At 52.7% G+C, this 27,216-nt stretch overlaps 1 protein-coding gene across 3 annotated transcripts in view; it reads left to right on the forward strand.

The window, feature by feature from the left end:
* The window catches only part of SND1 (staphylococcal nuclease and tudor domain containing 1), a 355,633-nt gene that overhangs the window by 96,001 nt on the left and 232,416 nt on the right, over positions 1-27,216 (forward strand). For all 3 annotated transcript variants that reach the window (XM_084808775.1, XM_084808776.1, XM_084808777.1), the window contains one exon: positions 25,144-25,233. In XM_084808775.1, the coding sequence (XP_084664901.1) occupies positions 25,144-25,233 (90 nt within the window). The remainder of the gene's footprint in view (positions 1-25,143; positions 25,234-27,216) is intronic.

Below are 27,216 nucleotides of genomic sequence, written 5' to 3' on the forward strand. Positions count from 1 at the left end.
CCTTCCAGGCCTGCTCCTGGGAACATGCGGGGTGGTGCAGATGCTGGTCCTATAGGGTTACAAAGAGTAAGTTGGTTTTGACAAGGCAATGAAACAGGATATGATCTGGAGATCTTGTCAACCGATAATAATAACTATTCCACCAGCTATCACAATTGTAATTGTTGTTGTACGACAAACACAGTATATTTATATTGTTCAATCACAACTACACCCGCTTCGTGACTGTATGGCTCCTTCCTTTATCTTGTGGACCAAGTGTGCTCGCGGAACCTTCTCCTTTGTGTTATTGTGCAGAGCCTGGTTCTGACTCCCGGAAGGGGCTCTCTAGGGGAGGCTAGTGTGTGGGTGCTAAGGACCAGCCCCACCCAGCGTGCAGCTGCTGCTGCAGCTCTTTCCTGCGTGACCCAAGAAGCCGCTGTGGCACGCGAGTCCAGCCAGAGCACCGCCCCTCCGCCCCCGAGTGCAGCTCTCAGGCCCTTCTAGGGGACCCAGCGCCCCAGCTGTGTCGAGCGCTCTGGTGCCAGCGGCCTGGGGAGTGGAGTCCCCTGCAAAGGCGCGGCTGCGAAGAGCCTCTCTGCCCGGCGTGTGTTAACCTGAATTGGATCATTGGCCTCTTCTGCCTTTGAGAAGAGCCCTGAAGGGCTGGCTTTGCTACTGGCTTGTTGAACTTCAGCATAACCCAGTCGTCAGTTGGGCTGCTGGAGAAGGCGGGGAGGCAGCTCCCGAGCCTCCTGCTAAGCAGGGCTTTTCTAGCCCAGGCTGGCGGTTTGCGGGTGCCTCTGCCCTCCCAGCTGGCTCGGGAGCAATAATGAACGGACGACCCTCTTCGCGCCCCAGGTTGGGGTGGGGGTGCTCATGCAGACTCTGGGCCGAAGCCTGGGCGTCCAGAGCCTGGGGCTTTCAGCAACAGGCCGCTTGAGCGGAGGCCTGGGCTTTTCTGGGTGTGGGCCGTCTGAGCCGTGGGCCCCTGGACTCCCCTCAGCCACTGCCCACTCTCAGGCTCCGTGTTGTGCTCCGCAGGTGTTGGTGCTGCCTGTTAGCCCACGGCTGGGGACGGGCGCTGGGGAGCCCTGTCGGGCGGAGCATGGGGCCTCGATGCCAGTAGGAGGGAGGCCGGCACGTTCCGCGGGGCAGCGGGAGTTGGTGGCGAACCACGCGGCTTTGGGCCTCTCACTGCCTGGCACAAGTGATACGAGCCCCGGCGCTGGGCCTGCCGTCTCGCACGCCACCGGGGATGCCCCGCAGCCGCAGGCCCTCTGTCCTTTGCCTGAAGCTGGGGCTGCAGCCCCCGGCAGGAAACATGAGTCCTTGGGGCAACGGCTGGAGCAGGGTGTGCCTCTGTCCCTGGCAGAGGGTGGTGGAGGCGGCCTGTCACCAGCAAGGGGAGGGTCTGCCCATCCGCGGCTTCTGCTGGAGGCCCTACTCCAGGGGTAGCCGCCATGTGCAGCTTCTCGTTGCCAGCTCTGTGGTCTCGGCTGGGAAATGATACTTTTCTATGGATTGCTCGGTTGGGCCAGCAATCCCCCAGAGCTTTGCTTTAAATCCCCCCTCTCCCTCCACCCCCAAGCATGCACAGTTGATCTTTCTCTAGGAAAACATTTCCCTCTCCTCCTACTTCTAAGTAAAGCTCATTTTGTTAAAGTGGGCAATCTTCCTTCTGCCAACCGAGTGGTGGGGAAGCCCTTCTGAGCGGGGGGCAGGTGGGCTGCTCCCATAGTGTGCGCAGGAGAGCGCGGGCAGGCGGGCGTGTGGGCTGCACCCGTTTGCGCCCTGACTCCCTTTGTGCCGTGGAAGGGGCCATAACTCAGGGGAAGTTCTCCTGCTTTGCATGCAGAGGCCCTGGCTCAGTCCCCTGGAGCCCTGTGGCGGAGAGCTGTCACTGCCAGTCCGTGTTGACAGCGGTGAGCTGGATGGGCGGGGCGGGGTGGGGCGCTCCGCCTCGGTGTGCAGCAGCTGCTTCCTGGGTTCCCCTGAGACCTCCCGCAGGCCTGCCAGGCAGTTAGGGGGGTGAAGCCTGGCCGCTGTTGTCCAAGCACTGCCTCCTTCCTGGGGCCTTATCAGAGACGAGCACTTTCCCTCTGAGGGGACAGAGCCGTTCTGTGACTGACTTGTCCTTGGGCCAGTGGCATGGTACTGTGTTTGGGGCATGCGGAGTGTTCCTCAGCTGTGCCTTCGTCCCAGAGGGCAGGGGCACCTCCATACAACGCCCTTTTCTGGGTGGCTGCCAGACGAATCCAGGAAATATGTGGAACGGCCAGGAGGGCCTCCCTGCTAAGATGGAAGGGATGAAGCGGTCTCTCAGGTAAACTGGTCCTAAGTTGTTTAGGGCCTTGTGCCCAGTTCCAACCCCTTAAGCGTGGCCCAGTAGTGTTGTCAGGGCCTGGCTTCAGCAGCGCAGCGGGCCTCGTGGGTTACGGCCAGGATGTGATGAGGCGGTGCCCGGCAGGGCCGGGGCCTGTTCAGCCTCCGGAATGTCGGCGTCTGTGCGAGCGCGTCTCTGCCAGTGTCCTTGGAGCCAAGCCAGGGGAGCCGCCCGACTCCCTGTCCGCCGCTGGTCTAGGGAGGCGGGGAGCTGGCCGTGAGGGCCTGGCAGAGGAGGGGCGGGTGTGCAGAAGGGCCGCCCAGGTGGAAGCGTCGCTGCTGGAGGGCTGAGCAGTGCCGCCCTGCCCGGAAAGAGTTCCTGCTGAGAGGCCAAGAGCCCTTGTCCGGAGGGGCATCTCGCCGTCGGGCCTCCCCTTCCAAGCTGACGCAGAGGCGGAGAGCCTTTGCTGGGAACGTCTCGTCGTCTTTGCCCAAGGCCGCCTCCCGTTGGATCCATCGTCGTCTGGGCTTCCGGAGGCACTCTGCCCGTGGACTCTCCCTTCACTGGAACTTTGGGCTGCTGAAGACTTGCCATGGAAAGGACTGTGAGGCTTTTCCTGGACTGGGACGCTCGTTTCTGTGGACAGTGTGTCTTCGCTTGTCATCAGCTCAGCGTGCTGGCAGGCCGGGTTTGGTCTCTGACCTCTGGGCTTTCCTCTGCCTGGCCGCGTGCCGCGTGGCGTCACCCATGAGGGAGCGGTGGCGCGGAAGTCCCTGTGTGTCTGGGTTCGTCCTCCCCTTGCTTGTGATGGGCCTCGACCATGTGGCCTGGAGGCATCAACAGAAGAGCCACGGTTGGGCTCCATGGGAGTGGTTTTGGGTAGGCCTTTCAAGAGCCTGTCCCTGGATTGCCTGATGGGGTCCTTCCAGGGATCATTCCCATTCCGTGTCCGGGGTTGGAACCCCATGTATGGATTGCCTGGGTTAGGTGCGCCAGGAATCCCGGTCTCTTCCCCCGTGCTCAGAACCGTGGAGATGGCAACGGGGAAGCCCCAGTGACGAGGGTCTCGGCCACAGTGGTCGTGCTGAGCCTCGGACTGCTCTGGAATTGCATGGGCCTATAGCTGCTCACCATCAGCTGTGTGATTTCTGAAGAGCGTGACCCGTAAGATTTCGCTGCAGGATTCCCTGTGATGAAGACGCCTCGCTGACTTGGGTGTCCGGTGTCGGGCGGCCTGAGCGTGTGTGCTGGGGATCGGGGAGCCTGGCCAGTGCATAGGCAGCTGGTGCGACTCTTCCAGCAGCGGCTCCAGAGGTCGCTAAGAGGCTGCTCCACACAGCAGCTGAGCCGAAGGATTTTGCACCAGCTGCAGCTTCCTGGCCAATCTTGAGGGCAGAGATGGGATGGAAGCTTATTTCCCTACAGCGTCCCAGGAAGCTGTCGTCTGGTGCCTTTGCATGATAGGGCTTAACTGGATGGGTAGTGAAGGTGAGGTGGGGCTGGGGTTCTCCAGGTTAGAAAAGCGCTGTTCCTGTTTGAGAGGCACAACCCATTCATCCTGGCTACAACCAGCTTCTCCACGTTACTTAAAATGGGGAGGGAGGAAATGCAGCATTAATGACAGAATTGGATTATAATCGTCGGCAGCAGCATAGTGTCTTTTAATACGGACTCAAATTTACTGTGTTCACGTGAATGTCGGTGAAATTACACTATCCACAAAGGTATCAGGAGACTTGGGCTAATGCTGAGGTTTGCAGATTTGCACAAGAAGTCTTTAGGGGGAAAAACCCTAACTGGGTGAATACCTCTCCCCCAGCATACCCATAACTCAGAGGCACAGAATGTTGAGTGAAGGGCGTGCGCGTGTGAACTCAAAACCAGCTGGGAGAGGGAAGAGTATGGGGTGACTGGAGGGTAGAGAGGGAGGAGGAGACGCATAGATGTACAAAAACAATAGAAACATCCATTTCGCTTTTTAGATCAGTAACTACTTGGTTTATAGAATCATAGAATAGTAGGGTTGGAAGGGGCCTACAAGGCCATCGAGTCCAACCCCCTGCTCAATGCAGGAATCCAAGTCAGAGCATCCCTGACAGGTGGCTGTCCAGCCTCGTCTTGAAGGCCTCCAGTGTGGGAGAGCCCACCACCTCCCCAGGTCATTGGCTCCATTGTTGTATTGCTCTTACAGTCAGGAAGTTTTTCCTGATGTTCAGCCGGAATCTGGCTTCCTGTAACTTGAGCCCATTATTCTGTGTCCTGCACTCTGGGAGGATCAAGAAGAGATCCTGGCCTCCTTCTCTGTGACAACCTTTCAAGTCCTTAAAGAGTGCTATCATATCTCCCCTCAGTCTTCTCTTCTCAAGGCTAAACATGCCCAGTTCTTTCAGTCTCTCTTCATAGGGCTTTGTTTCCAGTCCTCTGATCATCTTTGCTGCCCTCCTCTGAACCCTCTCCAGTTTGTCTGCATCCTTCTGAAAGTGTGGTGCCCAGAACTGGACACAGTACTCCAGATGAGGCCTAACCAGTGCTGAGTAGAGGGGAACTAGTACTTCCCGGGATTTGGAAGCTAAGCTTCTATGAATGCAGCCCCAAATAGCATTGGCCTTTTTTGCAGCCACATCCCATTGTTGGCTCATATTCAGCTTGTAATCGACAACAATTCTAAGATCCTTCTCGCTTGTAGTGTGGTTGAGCCACGTATCCTCCATCTTGTAACTGTGCATTTGGTTTCTTTTTCCTAGATGCAGAACTTGGCATTTATCCCTGTTAAATGCCATTCAGTTGTTTTCTGCCCAGCGCTCCAGTCTATCCAGATCACTTTGAATGTTGTTTCTGTCTTCCAAAGTATTAGCTATCCCGCCCAATTTGGTGTCATCTGCAAATTTGATCAGCATTCCCTGCACCACCTCCTCCAAGTCATTAATAAAAATGTTGAAGAGCACCGGGCCCAGGACTGAGCCCTGCAGTACCCCACTCGTTACCTCTCCCCAGTTTGATGCTGAGAAATTGTTGTAAAATGCACATGGGGCAGAACTGAGAATCGCCTGTAGAAATCAGTGGAAAAATCCAAGGTTTTAATGTAGCTGAGATTGGTCACCAGTGTCTCTTCCCCTCCAAATGGAGAAAACAACATCCCAGAACCTGAGAGACAACTGAACAGGGGATGTATGGAACGCTGGCTGTTGCTTGGGGGCGCGGGGGACAAGGTGTCTGTAACTCAAGGCACCTCTTTTGACTGTCTCTAAGTCTTATATGGTAGTGTTTTGTGTTGTGATGTGGTGGTGGTTTTTTAACCAGAAATATGTACATTTACTGTACATTTACTATTAAAAACAGTGGGGCTTGCCTCTGAGTAAATATGGCTAGGATTGCCCTGTAAAGTGTCCCAGATCTTGTACATATTTTCATTCCTCCACTCGTGTATTAATTCTGGATTCGCAGTGACGAGTTACTGTCATTCTTACGGCTGTGAAGAAGTTTAGCGGTGTCAGAAATCATTTTGGTGATTTCCAATAGTTTATCCCAAGGATGTTGGAACTCTAAAAGGTAAATGTTTTCTTAGGAATGTGATCTGAAAAGCCTGAGATGCTTTTGGTAGCAGTTACCTAGGCCTTCTCTCTCAGTCAGTTGTATCAACAGAAATGTGTGCTCTGTTCGTTAGTTTTGCTACGTTTGATATAAGATGAGAGAAAAAGAGAGAGTCTCCAGGGTCCTCATTTTCGTGGAAGGTGTTCTGCTGGATCTGGTCTGCATGCAACAAGGCAGTCATTGCCAGTACCCTCAATACTATTGCCACAAAATATTTATTTATTCATTTATTTACTTATTTACAATATTTATATACCACTCCTCATCAGAAGATTTCAGAGCGGTGAATAACATGATAAAGAATAAAACAGTGGTTAAAAGAGTTAAAACATTTTTTAAAAAAGACAAATCCCAACGAAGTTGAGTTCAACAAACCACAACTGATCATGCAAGGAAGGCCTCTTGAAAGAACAATGTCTTCAGGAGGCACCGGAAGGAACACAATGTTGGCGCCTGCCCGACCTCTAAAGGCAGGGAATTCCACAGGAAGGGGGCCACCACACTGTAGGCTTTTCTCCTGGTGGACTCCAACTGGGCCATAGGTCCATGTGGAACCACCAGGAACATGCCCTCTGATGACCTCAGTGACCGGGCAGTTGGTAAGGAAGGAGGCGCTCTCTCAGGTATCCTGGTCCCAAGTTTTTTTACTAGTACTAATACCTTAAACCTGGCTGGTAGCGAATAGGCAGCCAGTGTAGTTCCCTCAGCAAAAGAGTTACACGCTGAAAAGGGCAGCTCCCGACAGCAGCCGAGCTGCTGCATTCTGTGCTAGCTCCAGCTTCTGGACCAGCTTTAAGGGCAGCCCCACATAGAGTGCATCGCAGTAATCCAGTCCTGAGGTTACTAATGCCTGTACCACTGTGGTCAAGCTATCCCTGTCCAGGAAAGGCCATAGCTGGCGAACCAGCCAAAGCTGGTAAACTGCACTCTGAGCTGCCGCGACCACTTGGGCCTTCAGTGACAATGATGGATCTAGGAGTACCCCCAGACTACGGACCTGATCATTCAGAGGGAGTGCAACCCCAGCCACAACAGGCAATGAGCCTATCTCCCGGACCCGGGAACCACTCACCCACAGGGCTTCCGTCTTGCCAGGATTCAGCTTCAGTTTATTGGCCCTCATCCAGCCCATTACTGAGTCTAGGCACTGATTCAGGACTTGCACAGCTTCTCCTGATTCAGATGTCACAGGGAGATAGAGCTGCATGTCATCAGCATACTGATGGCATTTAGCTCCAAATCCCCTAATGACTGCTCCCAGCGGCTTCATATAAATGTTAAACAGCATTGGGGACAAGATGGTACCCTGCGACACCCCATAGCTCAATTGCCAAGGGGCCAAGGAATAGTCACCCAATGTTACTCTCTGAAATTGGCCCCATAGGTAGGACCGGAACCACTGTAGCACAGTGCCTCCAATACCCATCCCACGGAGTCGATCCAGGAGGATACTGTGGTCAGTGGTATCAAAAGCTGATGAGAGATGGAGCGGAATTAACAGGGTTGCACTCCCCCGTCCCTCTCTTGATAAAGGTCATCCATCAGGGCGACCAAGGCTGATTCAGTCCCGTAACCAGGACGAAACCCAGATTGAAATGGGTCTAGATAATCACTATCCTCCAAGAGTGCCTGCAGTTGGTCTGCCACAACCCTCTCAAGTACCTTCCCTAGAAAAGGGGTATTTGCGACTGGGCGGTAGTTGTCTACTACTGTTGGGTCCAGGGTGGCCACGCTACTGCCTCCTTAAGGACAGCAGGGACCACCCCTTCCCGTAGGGAAGCATTTATCACTCCCTGTACCCACCCAGTCATACCCCCTCAGCTAGCTTTTATTAGCCAGGAGGGACAGGGATCAAGAAGGCACGTGGTCGGTCACATTATTGCAAGCATCTTGTCAACATCATCAGGCCGTAACAACTGGAACTGGTCCCACAAAATCGGGCAGATGATGGCATTAGACACCTTGACTGGTACTGCACCAACAACAGCATCAAGGTCGCTGTGGAGACAAGCGATTTTGTCCTCAAAGTGCGATGCAAAAAGGTCACAGTGGGTCCTCGACGGGGCCAGGGCCCTATTTACTGGGGAAGATGTTAACAACCACCAGACCACCCGGAAGAGCTCCGCTGGACAGCTACTTGAGGACGCAATGGAGGCAGCAAAATAAACCTCCTTTGCTGCCTGCACTGCCACGCAATAGGCACGATTATGCACTCTAGAGGGTGCTCGGTCGTCTTCACTTCAAGTCTTGCACCATTTGCGCTCCAGCCGACGTCCAGCCGGTTTCATTGACCGCAGCTCCCCAGTATACCAGGGAGCAGAATGGGCTCCACAATGCCGGAGAGGGCACTCAGGTGCGATCATGTCGATGGCCCACTGCATCTCACTGTTCCACAGTGAGTCTAGGGCCTTGGCTGGATCACCAGCTCTCTCCACTGGAAAATCCCCAAGAGCATTCAGAAATCCATTGGATTCCATCATTCTCCTAGGGTGGACCATCCAAATATGTCCCCCACCCCTGCGGGAGGAGAGTAATGTTGTAAGTTCAAATCTCACCAGGAAATGGTCTGACCATAACAATGGGGTTACTTGGAGCCCCCCAATCTTCAGACTACCCATCTCAGAAGTTGGAGCAAAAACCAAATCAAGGGTGTGCCCTGCTTCATGTGTTGGGCCGATGACTTACTGAGATAGCCCCATGGTTGTCATGGAGGCCATGAAGTCCTGAGCTGGAACTCCGAAGACATCATCAGCACTGAAGTTGAAGTTACCCAGAACCACCATCCTGGGTTCCTCCAACACCACACTTGTGACTGCCTCCGCCAGCTCAGTCAGGGAGGATGCTGGGCAGCAGGGTGAGCGGTACACCAGCAGCATCCTCAATCTGTCTCTATGGCCCAACACCAGGTGCAACCCCTCAAGGCCCGCTCCAAGGTGGAGTGGTCTCCTGGTGATAGAGATGGAAGTTCTATGAACCACGGCAACTCCCCCCCCCCCGGCCCTCCAACCTATGTTGGTGCTGCACTGAGTACCCAGGTGAGCAGAGCTGAGTCAGGTTGACTCCACCCAGCTCACCCACCCAAGTCTCAGTGATACACACCAGGAATAAATGGACATTCTTTTTTCCATACCCATCCATCCATCCATCTTTCTTTCTGTCAGTTGACATCCTCTCCAGAGTTGCTCTGAGATAATTCTCTACATATTTTTCTTTATTCATTCTGGAATAAGCTGTCATCTAAACACTGTCTGAAAAATTTTGTATTCGGATGCACATGGCATTCAGACCGTGTTTCTGCCAGGGCTGCATCATTTAGTTCAGGGGTGAGCAGGATCTACTGGAGATTTCTGGGTGAATTGCAGTGAATTTCTGCTACCCCAGTGTCTAACAATAGGCACAAATAAAAAGTCCCCCCTGCCCCGCTGCCTAAATTAGGTTGTTGAAAAAGAATGCTTGTGGGGGAAAGCAGGGCCTGGCTTGTGTGAAAGGGCATGTGGGCCCGGCTTGGGTACTAACCACAAATTCCCGGGCTGAGCATGTGCTCAGAGGCACCCTGCTCCTCAGCTCTTACTGTACGTCCACTTGCTCTGCTTGCTGGACCTTGGGGGTGTAGCAAAAACCAAGTGCTCCCTGCAAGCCTGAAGTCTGCCCACCCCTGGTTTGGCTGATTTGGCTAGATTAATCCATTGAAACCTTTTGTTTACAAAGGTGTTGCTGATTAATTGGGCACTGGGCTTAAAAGGAGCATTTCCTTTTCTCTGTCCCTCACTTAGAATCATAGAATCATAGAATAGTAGGGTTGGAAGGGGCCTACAAGGCCATCGAGTCCAACCCCCTGCTCAGTGCAGGAATCCAAGTCAGAGCATCCCTGACAGATGGCTGTCCAGCCTCGTCTTGAAGGCCTCCAGTGTGGGAGAGCCCACCACCTCCCCAGGTCATTGGTTCCATTGTCGTATTGCTCTAACAGTCAGGAAGTTTTTCCTGATGTTCAGCTGGAATCTGGCTTCCTGTCACTTGAGCCCATTATTCTGTGTCCTGCACTCTGGCATGGAATAATGGACTTCCCAGTCCACTCTGGACCTCCCAGATTGTGATTCAGTGTGCACCATGTGAAGGCCGTGCCTGGTATGCCTTTTATTTTAGATTCATGTGCAGATGTATGCAGAGCTAATCAGTTAAAAAGCATAAAATTAACTGGCTAAAATATCTTTATTTGGGTGACAGCTGAGGTTGCCCAGCCTCTCTTTCCTTACCTCACCTTTTAACAGGCTTGGGTAAATCAGAACAGGCTCTGCTGTTTCTCCCAGCAGGTGGGCTAAGGCTTGGCTTCCACGGTGGGCAAAGTCATTGCTGTTCCCCTCTTGCCACTGCCGCTGAGCACCTCTGGGGCTACCTGCTGCTGCCCAACGGGACTAGAGGCCAGGGCGGGCCAAACCTGCATTCCATGCTGGAGCCTCTGTGCGCGTGCGCTCATGCTCTGTTCTCCAGTGGTTCCAGGGTGGGGCAGTCCATGCGTTTGGGAAGTGCTTCCTGCTGGCTGGCGGTCCGGGCTCCAGCAAGAAACAGCACCATGGGAAGGGCCTTCCCCTCAGCTCCCAGCCGGCCACCTTCTTTGATCCTGCCTTTCCATAAAAACGCTCAAGGCGGCAAGATCTTTGGGCCACTGCCTTTGGTGTGGCTGCCTTTGGGAAGAGAGTCTGTGGCACTTGCAGGGACACATCTGTTGGATTGTCCCATGGGCTGAAGGGAGGGACTGGCCTGGGGATGCTCTCTTTTGGAAGCTTTATATCCCATCTTCAGAGCAGATGACGACAGGCCCTGTCTGTCTCATCTCACTAGTTACAACAACAAGTTAAAATCCCTTACTATAAAAAAGTAATCCCATAGCAGTGCACGCAATAGCAGAGGTAAGACTTCACATCCTCCAGCACGAAAAGCCTGGAAGAAGAGGAAAGTCTTAACTCAGTGCCCCAAAGTTAGGTCTCCAGAGGGGTGGTGGTGGTGGTTTCCAAAATTCTGGGAAGTGCCCCCATCCTTCTTTCCTTCCATGAGAAGGTGCCATGACAAATCTTGCTGTTGAAAGCACTTTAAAGAACGCAACGGGATGGCTCGGCGTTGGATAGTGGTAGAATTTAGTTAGCATCCTTGCTGTTATATTGATTTTTAATGTTTATTTGCTAAAACCTCAAAACATGCACCAGATTTTTGAACAGGTTCCCAGAATGCTGCCTTGTGTGCTGCCCCCTGATATGAAAAATCATATTTACCGGCTGGCAAAACAGTATTTAATGGTGGCTGACAGGGAAGGGTTTAAGGGCAATATGTGTTGGACACTGAAGGGTTTCTATTATCTGTCCCCGGCACAGATAATTGAATATCGCCTTGTTCCAGGGACTACAAAAGGTGACTTCCTTTTTAGAAGCATCCTGAAAAGCTGTGGCATCCCTTGACCCACTGTCTCTCTGACCATTCCTTGCCTGCCTCTCAGGCTCCCAAGCGTGAATTGGGCTTTGGTGTGCGCTCTGTGAAACCCTTGACTTGAGCCTGGGAGGAGGGGTTTCGGTGGCCAGGAGTACTAAGCAAGGGCTGTGATTGTGCTGGAGTGTGTGGGGGCTCTTCCACATCTCAGCCTGTGGCCCTCCCCACCCTCCGCTGTTCTAGGAGCTGGGTGTGTGTCTGTGCCATTGCATGAGATGCTCCTGGGACATGGGCTCACAGAGCTGCTGTGGGAGGGGCACTTTTTGCATGTGTATTCGGAGAAGGCAATTCAGCTTTTGAGAAGGGGGTTGGAAGAAATTAGCTCTTACTCCAGGAAGGAAGGAGAGGGGGCCAGGAAGGGCATCCCGAAGACAACCAGGGCATCTCCACCAACTTCTGTAGCAGTGGCTGGCTTGAACCAGGCTGCCCCAAGGCAATAACTGCCCTCAAGTTCCAGTTGTTCCTCTGTTCCCTGGGCATTGGGGTGGAGGAGGGGAGAGGGCCAGGCCTAGCTCCTCGGTGGGGACTGCCAGTGGGTGTGAAGCGCTGGTCCATGTGGCTCTTGGACTGAGAAGTCAGTTGTTGGGATCCATGAGCCCCCGGTGGTGAGGCCTCTGCAGATTTTGGGGAAAGGCCAGGTTCTTGGGGTGGGAGGGGATTCCTTGGCTGCAACAAAGGGGGGGGGGCACCAAGGTGCTGTCTGCCTTCCTCCAGAGGAATGGGGCCAGGTAGCTGTCCTCCCAGCAGCCCAAAAGGCAGTGAGTAGAGGGGCTGTCTAGTTCAGTTCTTAGCGCACCAGCAGGAGCAGTGTAGATCAGCAAAGCCTCATTCATTCATTCATTCTTAGAATCATAGAATAGCAGGGTTGGAAGGGGCCTACAAGGCCATCGAGTCCAACCCCCTGCTCAAGGCAGGAATCCAAGTGAGAGCATCCCTGACAAATGGCTGTCCAGCCTCGTCTTGAAGGCCTCCAGTGTGGGAGAGCCCACCGCCTCCCCAGGTAATTGGTTCCATTGTCGTATTGCTCTGACAGTCAGGAAGTTTTTCCTGATGTTCAGCCGGAATCTGGCTTCCTGTCACTTGAGCCCATTCTTCCGTGTCCTGCACTCTGGGATGATCAAGAAGAGATCCTGGCCTTCTTCTCTGTGACAACCTTTCAAGTACTTGAAGAGTGCTATCATATCTCCCCTCAGTCTTCTCTTCTCAAGGCTAAACATGCCCAGTTCTTTCAGTCTCTCTTCGTAGGGCTTTGTTTCCAGTCCCCTGATTATCTTTGTTGCCTTCCTCTGAACCCTCTGCAGTTTGTCTGCATCCTTCTGAAAGTGTGGTGCCCAGAACTGGACACAGTACTCCAGATGAGGCCTAACCAGTGCTGAGTAGAGGGGAACTAGTACTTCCCGGGATTTGGAAGCGATGCTTCTATGAATGCAGCCCCAAATAGCATTGGCCTTTTTTGCAGCCACATCCCATTGTTGGCTCATCTTCAGCTTGTGATTGACAACAATTCCAAGATCCTTCTCACTTGTAGTGTGGTTGAGCCACGTATCCCCCATCTTGTAACTGTGCATTTGGTTTCTTTTTCCTAGGTGCAGAACTTGGCATTTGTCCCTATTAAATGTCATTCTGTTGTTTTCTGCCCAGCGCTCCAGTCTATCCAGATCACTTTGAATGTTGTTTCTGTCTTCCAAAGTATTAGCTATCCCGCCCAATTTGGTGTCATCTGCAAATTTGATCAGCATTCCCTGCACCTCCTCCTCCAAGTTATTCATAAAAATGTTGAAGAGCACTGGGCCCAGGACTGAGCCCTGTGGTACCCCACTCGTTACCTCTCCCCAGTTTGAGAAGGTCCCATTGATCAGCACTCTTTGAGTCCGATTCTGTAGCCAACTGTGGATCCACCGGATCGTTGTTTCATCTAGCCCACTTCGAGCTAGTTTGCTCATCAGGAGATCATGGGGCACTTTGTCGAAAGCTTTGCTGAAGTCGAGGTATATGATGTCTACAGCATTCCCACGGTCCACAATGGAGGTGACTTGATCAAAAAATGAGATCAGATTTGTCTGGCAGGACTTGTTTTTGACAAATCCATGTTGGCTTCCAGTAATCACGGCATTGTTGTCAAGGTGCTTCCAGATGGATTGCTTTATCATCTGCTCCAGAATTTCCCCAGGGATTGATGTCAGACTGACTGGTCTGTAGTTCCCAGGTTCCTCCTTTTTACCCTTTTTGAAGATAGGGACAACATTCGCCCTCCTCCAGTCATCTGGCACTTCCCCGGTCCTCCATGATTTCTCAAAGAGAATAGACAGCGGTTCTGAGAGTTCTTCTGCCAGTTCCTTTATGACTCTAGGATGCAGTTCATCTGGCCCTGGAGATTTGAACTCATTCAAAGCAATGAGGTGTTCCTTGACCATATGCCTGTCGATCTCCAGCTGCAATCCTGCCCCTTCAGCCTGTACTTCGCCTTTGCCAGGGGGGTCATAGTTCATTCATTCTCTCCCCGCCGCCCCACTAAGAATATCAGAAATGCCCTGCTGGATCAGACCAAGGGTCCATCTGGTCCAGCATTCTGTTCACACAGTGGCCAACCACCTGTTGACCAGGAACCCACCAGCAGGACACAAGTGCAAGAGCACCCTCCTGCCCATGTTCCCCCAAAACTGGTGTACATAGGCATCAGGACTAGTAGCCATTGATAACCTTCTCCTCCAGGAATTGTCTAATCCCCTTTTAAAGCCATGCAAATTGGTGGCCATCACTACTTCCTGTGGTAGCGAATTCCATAGTTTAACGCTGCACTGTGTGAAGGAGAACTTCCTTTTACCTGTCCTGAGTCTCCCACCAGTCAGCTTCATGGGATGACCCCGCTGGGTTCTAGTATTTCGAGAGAAGGAGAAAAAAGTCTCCCTATCCACAGTCTCCACACCATGCCTAATTTTGTAGACCTCTGTCATGTCTCCCCGTACCCTCCTTTTTTCCAAACTAACCAATCCCAGCTGTGGTAACCTTCTCTCACAGGGGAGATGCTCCAGCCCCTTGATCACTTCAGGCGCCCTTTTCTGCACTTTTTCCAGATCTACGATATCATTTTTAAGATGCAGCGACCAGAATTGTACGCAGTGTTCTTAAGTGTGGCTGCACCATAGATTTGTACATGGTGGGGCAGCTCTTCTAGTGTGCTCCTTGAAAAAGCCCTCAGATAGGTAGGGCTACCCAAGTAGATAGCTGGCTGCAGAGGGTGGGTGCTGGAGCAAGGGCTGTGTGCTTGGCGTGCATTCACGGACTCCTTCCTTGGGCCGTGCAATGCCCCTGCTGAAGCACTTGGGTCTGGCTGTGTCGAGGCAGGATACAGGGCCAGCTGGTCTCAGCCAGTAAGCTGTGCTGCTTAGGGCTGGCCCTGGTCAGGGTGCAGCAGCACCGCCTTAACTAGCTAGGGTTCTCAGCCAGGCTTGATGGAGCCTTGTCTCTGCACGAGAGGATGATGGGACTTGGACTGACAGGGAAAGGGACGGGTCAGCTCCTCACCAGTGTCACGCTGTGCCCCTCCGCGGGCAGAGGCCAGGCTCTGAAAGCCAGGGGAGCTGCCTTTGCTTTCCTGAGCGCGATGGCCCACAGGTGGGCAAGTTGGGCAGGGGGTGAGCTGGCCAGGTCCTCTGGTGCTCTGCTGCTTTCGTCAGCTCGCTCGCTTTCCAAAGTTTTCCTGGCTGACAGATGTGGCTGCAGCCAACTGATTTATGCGCTGGCTTGTGAAAGGCAACGCAAGATATCTCCGCTCTGCAGGGCTAAAGCAAGACCCGTCCTGCCACCTCCAGGGAAGGGGAATTCAGTTAGGTTTTAAGTATGGCCTGCAATGTTGGGGGGATAAAATATGGGCGCTCGTGTGATTTAAGCCTTGGAGCTCTGTGGCTGGCCAGCCAAGGAGATGCATCTGAGGGGAACTCTTGATGCCTTGTAACAGCATAACTCAGATTTGCTCAGAAACACTGTATATTTATTGCTTTGCCTGACGAGAGCTCTGGCGCCTGGCTATAAACTCTTCTGGCAGCAGATAAATAATGGAAGCGCTTCCGTCCCCTGGCCCCCCTTCCAATGCCAATCTGCCCAAGGCAAAGGGGAAAGGCCGCGCGTAATGTATCCATGCATGGGGGGGGGGCGGCGGTCAGAGCAGCTCTTCGAAAGCTACCCCCAGCCAGGCCTGAGCATGTGGCACTCGCTCAGCAGAAGACTTTCCTCCGGTCTGGGTGCGGATCCACATGCATGGAGACAGGAGTTGGGCTTTCTGGCTAGGGCGAGAGGTTTGATTGCTACTTGAAAGCGTGGTGCTGGCTGGGCATCCTCCTCCGCTAGCTGCTCCTGATGGAGTTCCAGAGGGAGCCAGATCAGGAGGTGGCTGCCCCAGAATGGAGTTGCAGAACGCCCCCTGCGGCCCTGCTGGCTTTTTCTGCGGCTGCTGCTGTCTCCTTCCACAGAATCATAGAGCTAGAAGGGACCCTAGAGGTCATCTAGTCCAATCCTGCCACCCGCCCTCAGTGCAGGATCCAACTGCAGCATCCTGGCAGATGGCTGTCCAGCCTCCACTTGATACCTCCAGTGAAGGAGTGCCCCCATCTCCTGAGGCAGAGTCTGTTCCACTGCCGAACAGCTCTTTCCGTTAGGCCGTTTCTCCTCCTGTTAAGCTGAAATCTGCTTCCCTACCATGTTCACCCGTTGGTTCTAGTCCTGCCCTCAGGAGCAACAGAGGACAAGTCTGTTCCATCTGCTGCCTGGCAGCCTTTCAACTATCTTGTTTCCCCTTAATCTTCTCTTCTCCAGGCTCAGCAGACCCGGTGCTTTCAACCGTTCCTCAGAGGACTCGGTTTCCAGATCTCTCGCCGTTCTTTGGAAGGAGTTGCTCTGCTTGCCTCTGAGTGCAGGCATTTCTCTTTCTTGCTTGATTGCAGGGGTTTTGGTGGAGCTTTGTAAGGGGCTCGAAGGGATAAAAGGAGGCTTCTCTGCAGATACACTAATTATTTTTCTCCTCCTTGGATTCCTCTGTTTGTTTGAGCTGCACATTAAGAGTCTGTTCTTAAGCAAATTGGTTATCAGTTCAGTATCTGTGGCGTTTTGCCCTTCCAGCACAAAGGCCTCTGCAGGGTGCTCTCGTCCCTTCTGCCTGGCGCCACGTGGTGTCCACGCTCCAAGGCCACGCTCCAAGTCTTCTGGAGGGAACATGCTTTCAAGAGGCATCTCCCTCCCTGGCTTTACAGAGGGCAGCAAGGCTCCAGCATGACCTCGGGGAGTCCATTTTCTCCTCCACGCTCAGAAACCTTTACGGAGACTTGTGGGAGGCTTGGAGCGTGCGTGCGTGCGTGTGTGTGTGTGTGTGTGAGAGAGAGAGAGAGAGAGAGAGATTGCAGGCTTCTGTGCTCCTAGCCAGCAGGCCTGGAAGTTCTGCTTTATCCGTGCATCCTGAGTGGGACCTGGCTGCTTCTCTTGGGGTGGGGATGGGACTTGCCTTAGCTCCTGGGGGCAATGCTTGGGCACCTGCTATGCCCCTCCAGCTGCTGCTGCTCTCTTGCCAGGGCCCGGGGGGGCGGGGAGCGGTTGATCACAGGCCGGCTGCCCTCAGGCCTGGGTCTTCAGGGCAGGATGTTCTGTGAGAGGGGCAGAAGCAAGTGCAGCCCCTCCTTCGTCTGCCCTCCGTAAGAACATCAGCAGAGCCCTGCTGGGTCAGACTCAGGGTCCATCTAGTCCAGCATTTTGTTCACACAGGGGCCAACCAGCTGTCAACCGGGAACCCACAAGCTGGACACAAGGGCAACAGCACCCTCCCACCCATGTTTCCCGGCAACTGGTGGACATAGGCTCACTGCCTCTGGTACTGGAGGTAGCACAGAGCCATCAAGACTAGTAGCCACTGATAGCCTTTTCCTCCAAGAATTTGTCTCCCATTAGCAGGCTCCCACGGATAAAGGGATGGCTTCTACAGCCCAAAGTTCTCCCCCTCTGTCCATATCGGAGTATCAGGAGATAAATGATTTATAGAGGAGAGTAGATGCAAAGGGACGCCACGTGCAGAAGTATGATGTGAAACACACAAACATTTCAGAGAAAACGAAAATGTAACCGTGCACCACAAAGCAAGATGACGGTCACATACATGCAAAGATTACACCATGCAGCGTTAACTACAATTCACCTCTTGTTGAGGCCTGCCAGAGAAACAATATTAGGAGAACTGTATTAGAGCATCAGATGAAATAGCTGTGACATACAAGAGTTATTGTGGCAGGGAAAACTAGCGGCAGTTTGAATTTTGACTAAGCTCCATCTAAACACCCACCAGTCCAGACCAGCTAAATGCAATTCCTAAAACTTCCAACTATATTGCTGTGCAGCCTAAAGGTTAAGGAAGGGGGAGAATGAAAAGGGAAAATATAGCTCCCTATCCCAAGCAGAGATCTGGGAACAGGCTTCCAAGGACCCTGATTACGATCAGAGGAGGAGTGAAATAAAATATAAACGAATGGGGGGTGGGGTGAGGGTGGGGACTGAATCTCTTCCAAGCTCCTCCGGAGCTGAGCCTCAAGCCCGAGAAGGCTCGCGAAGACAAGGTGGCCTGGAGCAGCTGCAAAAGCAGAATGAGGGACGCAGCGAAAGTGAGGAACCCCCTCTTCTCTCATGGAGAAGACAAAAAGGCGAACTGGCTGCAGAGGTCCCAGATCAAGCAAAATGTGAGCTGAGCAGCAAAGCGGCAACAGAAGCTAGGGATTAAGTAAAACAAACAGAAATAATTGAAGTTCTTCTACGAGGGTGCAGGTGCTGTTTGATCCGCTACTGCCCCTAAATGTTTCTGCCTTCGGATGGGCGCTTTCCCCTTCTTTCCTCAAGTGGAATTGGGTTCTGGATCTGTGAAAGACGTGGTGGGGGTGTGGGGGGGCATTTCCATTGTTTTAAGGGTGGACGTTACCCTAGGCCTTATCAGGGCACAGGGAAACATTCTGGACTCATGGAGCTGTTAGTCACACGGAATAACATGCTGTATGTCTCTCCCCACCCCCAAATGCTGGTCTCTTGTTCTATGGCTTTGACCACGCCTTTTCAGCATAACTGTCCTTTCTTGCATTTTGGACTCCAGACAGCTGGAACTTCCTATCCACAGGGAACGGCTGCCCTGTTTGTGAACCAGAGTTTTCCTCCTATTCCATTTCATGGCTCCCTGATAAGCCCTCTGCCCCCAACACCTGAAGCCCACAAGGCAGCAGGGGCGAAGAGCTGAAGGTGCTGCAAATCAAGGTACCTCAGATCCAAGCCTTGTGAGCTCATTAACCACGCAAAGGGACTTGAGTAGCATTAACCCAACATTAACCGAGTAACAGTAACCCAAAGGGCCCCGAGTAACAGGTCTGAGAGCATTTTGCATGCTGCGCCTCGTCAAGTGAAGTTCTTCAGCCTCCTCCTGGTCTCGCATCTTCTGTCAGCTGGGCCGGTGCTCCGCCCGTTCTGTTACGCGCGTGATAAACCCGGGATGAAACCTGGGAGCTCATATCTCTGGCTCACATCCAGTCCACCAGCTTCTTGTCTTAGGGCGCTCCCCTTCTTGACCTCTGCACTCCTCCAGCCTTTCTTTCAGCCCACGCGCGCATTGGCTGTCCTTTGCAGCCTGCTGAAAAAGCCTTTATTTAACTGGGGGATCTTTCCTGCTGGTGGATTCTTTCGTTGCTTGGGGGGACTTTTAATGCCCAGCTCAGAGTGAGGCTGCAGTGGGGCTGATAGTTCTCCATGGAGCTGGTCTGTGCAAGGGACCTCCACAGTGACTTGTTTCAGTTAGTTGGCAAAGGAGGCATTTGTGTGTGAGTGAGATGTGGGTGCAGCTGTGAGTGGCTCAGCACAGCTGTCATGCAAGGCGGGTGCTCCTGCGCTTGCCTGTTTCCCGTGCTGAGCTCTTCAGGAAGGGTCCAGGGTCCCTCAGGGAGAGGGAGAGTTTTCTGTTGCACTGAATATTTGAGCAGAGCTGGATGCACCGCAGGCGCGAGGACGTTCCTGGCCTCCCCTCCCCTGGCCGCCCTGAGCTGCGCCGTGAGACGTGGACTGAGCGTGCCGTTCTCGGCTCCCAAGAGTTCAGCTCCAGAGACTATCATGGCTGGAGGCTGACACTGACTCAGGCCTCTGACTGTGGCTGTGGCCACAGGCCTGCCCCTGGGCATTTGGCAGGCTGGCGGCTCAGATGGTGTCTGTGTGGCAGAGGCGATCCTTCCTCTCTCTCCAGGCGAGCTGGGATGGGCCAGGCAGAAGAGGAGGCTTAACAGTGCAGTTTATGGCCAGTGGTTGCAGAGGGAGGAGACAGAATTGTCCATGCACTGCTCATATCTGCTCTCATCCTCTTAGAGCCAAGGATGGGGTACAGGTTGAAGCAAACCATGCCTGGGGAAATAAGGTGAGGGTGGCCGGGGCTTGGCTTAAGGAAGATCACGGGGCCTGCTGCTGTGACAGCGCAGGAGCGTGAAGGAGCAGCCTCCTGGGTGTGGGTCAGTCACTTGGTGGGCTGAAGGACACCTTGCCTGTTGCGACGATGGCCTCTTGCCTTGAGCTGGCAAAGGACCTGGATGGGCAGGGTGGCCTCAGTCTTGCAGTGGCCTCCACTCACCTGGAGAAAGGGCTGTAGAATGAACTAGAGCTGCTAATGGGGGCTCCAGGCCGGTGATGTGGATGAATCGGAACGGTTGCCTGGAAAGGGGAGAGCTGGCGGAGGCGAATGCCCAGAGTGGGTAGAAAGAAGGAATGCCAGAATGGGAAGGGCTGCTTTGGCTGGGTCAGGAAGGAGAGGGGGAACTGCCAGCAATGCAACTGTTTCAAAACCTGCCCAGTTGAAAGTCCAGCCGAGGGCTTTTGGGATCTGAGGTGCAAGCGGAAGAGCAAATGACAGGGATTCCCAGTCTAGGCAGGCATGGGCCCACCTCTCTGCAGGGCAGGGACGGCCAGGGCGGCAGAGCCTCTCTTCTCTGGCTAGGCCACAGCTGAAGAAGAATGCTTGGGAACCGTTTTTGAAGCTTGGGAAGATGGTTGCCACATGTGACGACTGACGCAGGTGTGCTGCTGAGAGAAATAAGGAGCTGGAGATGAGGATTTCCTCCCGAATGGCAAAGATTTCTTAGAATTAAACCACCACATTTTATGTAAAGCATTTAAATGAAAACCATTTTCAAAAGGATAGCCGTGTCCAGTTGCAGCAGAAACAACAGAGAGCCTTGTGGCTTCTTAAAGGCTAAGAAATGTATTATGGCATAAGGCTTTGTGGACACTGTCCTTTTCCTCAGAGGCATGGGCCCAGTTTAGACACCATGGCAGCCCGAGCTTCCACAGGAACCAGACAAGTCATAGAAATAAACCATGTTTTTTTTCTGGGTTTGCGCCTAGAATCGTAGAATAGTAAGGTTGGAAGGGGCCTATAAGACCATCGAGTCCAACCCCTGCTCGATGCACATCACACTACACTGTTCCCATGGAACACTGGCTTAGTTGTTACATGCGAACCAGCCTACGGAGTGTTAATCTCCAATTGGCAGAATTATGTACACATGGTTGAGTTTGGGGGGAAATGTAAACAGTGCTGGCAGAGGGAATTGAAATGCAGGAAGTAAAGACAGTGATCATTAAGGTAACTATCAATGTAATTATCACTGCCTGTACTTTCTGCATTTCAGTTCCTTCTTATCTCACTCTTTAGGGTTCCCCCCATCCCAAGCATGCATATAGAAATCTGCCCACTTGAGGTTAACACTTCATGCATTTGATAGAGTGGACAAAGCTTTTGTGGATTCTGTCCGTCTTTAAGGTGCCACATGTTTTTGTTGTTGTTGTAGATGAAAACCAGCATTTACAGCAGGGGTGGGCAACTTCTGGGGGGCATTTTTGCTTCACCCCAGACCCCTGCTGCGGACTATAATCCACAGGATGCCTCCTCCAAAAGGGGTGGGGGAAGGCTTGAGATTGCTAGTTTGCCATAGTGAAAAAACAGAGAGAAAAGCAAACCTGGACGCTGTAGGTTTTCTAGCAATTGGGCATTTAGCCCAATATGGAAGCAAAGAATGCGTAAGGGAAATGGGCATGAGCGAAGTCCAGTGAGAGGGCTTGAGGGTGGTGGCTTTGTCCATGAGTGGGTTCCTGAGGCAGTACAAGTTGTGATATTTAAAGTGGGGTTTAGGGTGCCAAAAGGTCCTGCAGTTAGGGGAGAGCTTTGAGGGCAGCTGGAGAGGGGTTCAGGGGTCAGGGAGATTGGGTTGTGGCAAGGAAAGGAGCATGGAGAGAGGACAGCTTATTAGCAGTTCAGCGTGCGTGCCTCTGGTAAGGGCCTTCAGACTCAAGTGGCGAGGAGGAGGGACATATGGCCACGCCACATCGTTCTCAGCCCTCGTCCCTGACCCGGTAAAAGGCTCCTTCAGTCCAGTGTTTGAGAAGGTCGGCACCCCTCACAGGGCGGAAAGGGGAGAAGCTCAGCTGCAGCCAGTCCATCCCCAGAGCCGAGAAGACCTGGCTCAAAGATGGAATCACACTGAGTGAATTTGGGGAGTAGGAGAAAAAAAATCCAGCTGGCTGATGGACCCGAGTGATGGGCATTGAGAGAGGGATGCTCCCTGTCCCTAAGCCTGTGCAGCTTGAGCATACAGTGTTGTAGGCCAGGGAGCCAAGCTGCAACAAAAAGGTGTGGGGCTCCAAAGAGTTCTCTTCTGACATCCTAGTGAGGATTCTTGGGGGGAAGGCTGCTAGAACCTACCATCGTGGTGTCTCCATTTCGGAGACAAAATGGAGCAGCTGTTGCTCCATTTGTTGTTGGGGATGGGGAGCTTCTTTCGGCCTGAGGGCTGATCCAGTTTCAGGAGAAGCTGAGGGGGCCACATTCCAGTGGTGGGTGGGGCTAAAGGCAGGGGTGGGGGAATACCAAAATTGCCAGCCTGTTGTAGCGTAATGCTCTTCCTGCCAGGAGCAAAGCCTTAGGAGAGGCACTTGAACCTTTTGGGGCGGGGGGAACTGCACAAAAGCCAGAGGACGCCAAGTGCTTCATGACTGAAGGAATGGGGGCACAGCCAGGGGAAGGGGGCATGGCCAGATGGGGAGCCCAAGAGGGCTGGATTTGGTCCCCAGACTGGAGAGTCCCCATCCCTCCATTAAGAGATGCAGTCTGGAGGGGAGTCTGGTCCTGTGCTTTTTTCCATCTAGGCGCCACTTGGGTGAGGGGTTGTTACAGAGGCAGATGTAAATTCGGCCCTGTTTAACCTCAGAACCTGCACCAAATGGGTCCGAAGCACCCCAGTGGGTAACCAAGCTGATCCCAACAGGCAAACATCACTACAGTCAAAATTGTAAATTGAAATCTATTCAAGGCTTTATTTAAGAAAAATACAAAATAAAGAGGCATTGGTGGTTATGAGCATTAGAAACGTTCTCTACAATTACAGGGAAAGAGAATGCAACAAAAATAGAAGATTAATTAAAAGAATTGCAATTGCCAAAGCTGGTATTATGAACTTGGCTAATAAGATAACGGCTTGAGCTTCTAACATTGTTATGACTCCTCCTTCCAATTTTTTCCTGTTTACTACTTGTGATTCAAAGCTAGAATAAAACAACCTAAACCAAGTGTTAACCCTCCCGTTGCCTCCTCCTGCTTCTTACTTAAACACAAAAGCTACACTAAAGCATTACTAAATTCCTCTAGGCATATGAAGAATATAGGTAGGAGTTAAAGTGAATGGAAAACCCAAGACCTGGAAATAATTCCATTTGCCACCTCTGAAGATGGGATTCCAAATCTCCTCCTCAGAAATAACCTCCAAGTCTCAAGCTTAGAAAGCACTCTGAGTCCTAAACTCAGAAATAATTCTAAGTTCTACTTTCAGAAAATATCCTAAGTTCCAGAGTCTAAAGAGGCTCATAGTTACCCAAATCCTTGGGTTTGGTAACAAAGCAACAGCAGCAGGAACAAGAGCTGCGCAGGAGCTCCCATTCCCTGGGCTTTTGTACCCCTGCTCTGGTCAAAGGTGGGGCCCAAGGAGCAATGAGACGATCATCTTCCAATCAAAGTGGGCTGCACGTGGTTACAGCATTTGCTCGCCAATCAGAAGCGAAGTGTCTCATCCATCTCCCACAATTTCATGTGTCTGGAGAACATGTCTGGCACCATTACAAACGGGTTACTTTGAAATGTTCTAAAACGCGCACTGAGCCGGGGGTTGGACTTGATGGCCTTGTAGGCCCCTTCCAGCCCTACTATTCTGTGATTCTGTGACCCAAAGACTGCCATCTGGGCATGCTATCTTGATTGTCGCATTTCTCTCTGGTGCATCTTCTTTGAACTCCTGGTCATCTTTGGCCATTTTTGGTCAAATCCGCCCAAACACCTCTTATTTATTTATTTATTTATTTATTTATTTATTTATTTATTTAATTTATTAATCGCCCATCTGACTGGTCACCCAGCCACTCTGGGCGATGTACAACCCACCATAAACAATTTAAAACAATAAAATTTTACCATAATTTTTTTTTTAAAAAAAATACCCTAACCCACCCCAAATGCCTGCCTGAACAACCACGTTTTTAATGCACGACGGAAGCTCATTAAAGAGGGGGCATGACGGAGTTCCCTAGGGAGGGAGTTCCACAGAGTGGGGGCCACCACAGAGAAGGCCCTCTCCTTCTCTTCCCAGTTGTTGCTCGTGCTCAGGGCTATGCTTCCCTGCCCAACTAGCATCGAGTAGGGACATCCTCTTATCAGCATGTGTACACCACGAGATGTCAAAACAGCACTTTTCCTCTCAGTGGGCCTCTGAGCAGGCTCAGCTCTGCTGCTCATCTCACTCAGACACTGCCAGCACATCATGGCCTTGAGCAAGCTCTGTGAAGCCGCTTGTAAAGACAGCTGCATTTTCCCCCTTTGTTCAAAGACAGTCCTGCAAAATCTCAGAGTCTCAGTTAGTGATAGCATAGAATCAGACTTCAAGGACTCTCACCCAGGGGTCAAGAGTCTGGAACATAGAGCTGGTTACGAGTCTGGGGTCTTCTAGGGGCTCTTCTTGTAGGTCTCCCCAAGATCAAATCAGCCATCTTTACTCTTTGTTAACCCCTTTAGTACCAGATTAACAGCAGAATCCTTTCCTAGCCAGACAGGTCCTCTGGGGCAGGGGCGTGTGCCCAGGACATGTTTAACTTCTAGTAAGCAGCATGCTCTTACTTGACTTGAGCACGCTCCGGGACAGAGCGGAGGACAGGAAGGCCTGGTGTGCTATGGTCCATGGGGTCACGAAGAGTCGGACACGACTGAACGACTGAACAACAACAAGCAGCATGGCGGATGGCAGAGTGCAGAATGCAGAGGACGACTGTGGGAGATGAAAACAGTAGATCTAGCGGGGAGGCGGCACAGACATGCACACGACACGTAGGGGCTGAACTTCACAGCCTGGTGAACCTTGCCATGGAAGGCTTCTCCTTGCCTCTGGAGACTGGAATGGAGTCACAGCAGTGGGGCGGGAGGGTTTGGCAACAACCTTAAAGGACCCGAAGGGCATGGATTTTTTTTAAAAAAATTAATATGTACATGACATATAGCTGCCTTCAACTTGTTTGCTGGGATTAACAACATCGTAGTGGTTCGTGCTGTGTTGTAATGGACAGTCCCATTACCTGTTCCAGGAGTGAACCTGTTCCATGTCCTTCTGCTAGGCCTCTTGGCCTTGATCTGTCTGGTGGTCGTACTGCTGAGCTCACTTCCCTTGCTTTTCCTTCCCCAGGACAAGAACCGGAAGCTCCGCCCCCTCTATGACATCCCCTACATGTTTGAGGCCCGGGAGTTCCTGCGCAAGAAGCTGATTGGCAAGAAGGTAAGCGCTGCTGCTGCAGGCGGAGCTGGTGGGTGGGCGTGCCGAGGCCTGCCGTGTTCCGGGGTCGCTCTCTGGCTCCCCACTGGTCCTGCAGGCCTGGTGGCGTTCCTGGCACTGCTTCATTCCTTTGCGTTCTGGTAGCGCAGCTTTGGGACGCGGAGGGCAGAGGCGTGTCAAGGCCGTGCCTGTTCTCCATGAATGCACCCTTCGAACGCTCTCAAGGTAGGGCCGTGCACAGTCTGCCTCCCCTGTTGCTTGGCACCATTTAAGGTGCAAAGCCTTGGGCCTCGTGGTTTGGCCCAGCCTCTGGTGTGTGTGTGTGCTGCTCATGTTTGCCATGTTTGGACCGCAGAAGACTTCCCTGGAAACGGGCTGCCTGGGGATGCAGCTGGACCCCCCCAGTGCCCTGTTGGCAGCAAGAGGCAGTTGTGTGGCGCTTGCTGGGGAGGTGGGCGTTGCAGCGGGAAGTGGGCAGCGGGGTGGAGAGAGAGAGGAAAGAATGAATTTTGTGAGGCATCTGGGCCTTTTTCAGAACTGATCCTGTCTTTCCTCATTAACAATCCATGGGAAGACTATTACTGATCATATTTCAGTGCCAAGAGGTTTTTTGTGCAGTTGAGCGCACTGAGCAGGGAGCAAACTGGCACATTCCTTTGTCCTGGGGTTTGCCTGGTCAGTCCTTGATGTGATGTTTCACTCATAATCTCCTGTGGCGGTCCAGCTCTTCTCTGCTGGGCTCATGTCCGCCTTGGTCAGTGGCAGAAGCCACAGTGGCTCCCCGCTGCCTGCTCTGGTGGGCCTGGACATGTTGAATGGCTGCCAGAAGCCCTGGGATCCTGACCTCCCACCATTGCCCAGCCCCAGCTGGGACTCCCATTGTGGTGCTGTGCTGTGGGGAAGGCAAAAGTGTGGCCCGCTTTGAGCCTGGTTGGCCCCTTGCTTGCTGCTGGGCTTCCGTGTTACAAGATCCTTCAAGGCAGCAGCAGCCGCTGATGAGCGGGGCAGAGGATGTGGCCCGGGGGGAGGACCCAGTTTCCAGGTGGTGGTCTTGGCCTCCTGCTCTTCTCCCTCCCACTTCTTTTAGCAAGCTTCTAGCCCTGATGGCTGCAGGGATGCTCAAATTGCATGTGGGCGTGCTTGCACGCACCTGTGGGAAGGCTGCTCCACCTTCCACATGGCTTTGGAGGGCGGGGCTCCCTTGGCCTAGGAAGCTGCTTCTCCTTCCCCAGGACTGGTAGAAGCAGCATAAAGCAGACACTTCGCAATGTGCATCCTTGATCTCCGTCTCGGAAGGTGGGTGGCCTGAGCCCTGGATTCTGGTTGCTCGTGTGTTTGTTTTAGAGTGGTACACAACCTGTCCTCTTAGTAGGAAAAGCACTGCGTGTGTATCGACACCCCTTCTCCTACCTTGTGTGTTTGCAAATGGGCAGGTTACGGGTGTATGAGGAATTCTGGGGCGGTTCGATTTTTTCAGCAGTTGGGCAGTGGAAGCTGGTGATGGAGAAGCTTGTTGAAATCCATCTCAGAGTGTTCCAGATCAATGGCGCTGATGTCTGTTGCATCCTCTGGCCTATCCAGAGAGGGCAGTGGGCTTGTTCCATCCAGCTGTGCTGTCACGTTGGCTGCATGTGCCACCCACTTACAGGTGCTGGAACCATCGTAGATCTAAGATGCGGGAGAAGCCCCCTAAATTGCAGTCTGAGTCATAGGACGATATAGCAAACTCATAGAATCATAGAACAGTAGGGGTGGAAGGGGCCTGCACGGCCATCGAGTCCAACCCCCTGCTCAATGCAGGAATCCAAGTCAGAGCATCCCTGACAGGTGGCTGCCCAGCCTCGTCTTGAATACCTCCAGTGTGGGAGAGCCCACTGCCTCCCTACGTAAAAAAAAACAACAACCCTCAGGCAATAGTTCTCAGTCACACCTTCCGTCTGGGTGTTCTTTTGGGCAGAGCTGGGGAAAGGGCTCACGCTCCCTGCA

This window comes from Heloderma suspectum, chromosome 7 (assembly GCF_057233095.1).
Source record: "Heloderma suspectum isolate Gila_16-S chromosome 7, 16-S_ref, whole genome shotgun sequence".
NCBI classification, from domain to species: domain Eukaryota; kingdom Metazoa; phylum Chordata; class Lepidosauria; order Squamata; family Helodermatidae; genus Heloderma; species Heloderma suspectum.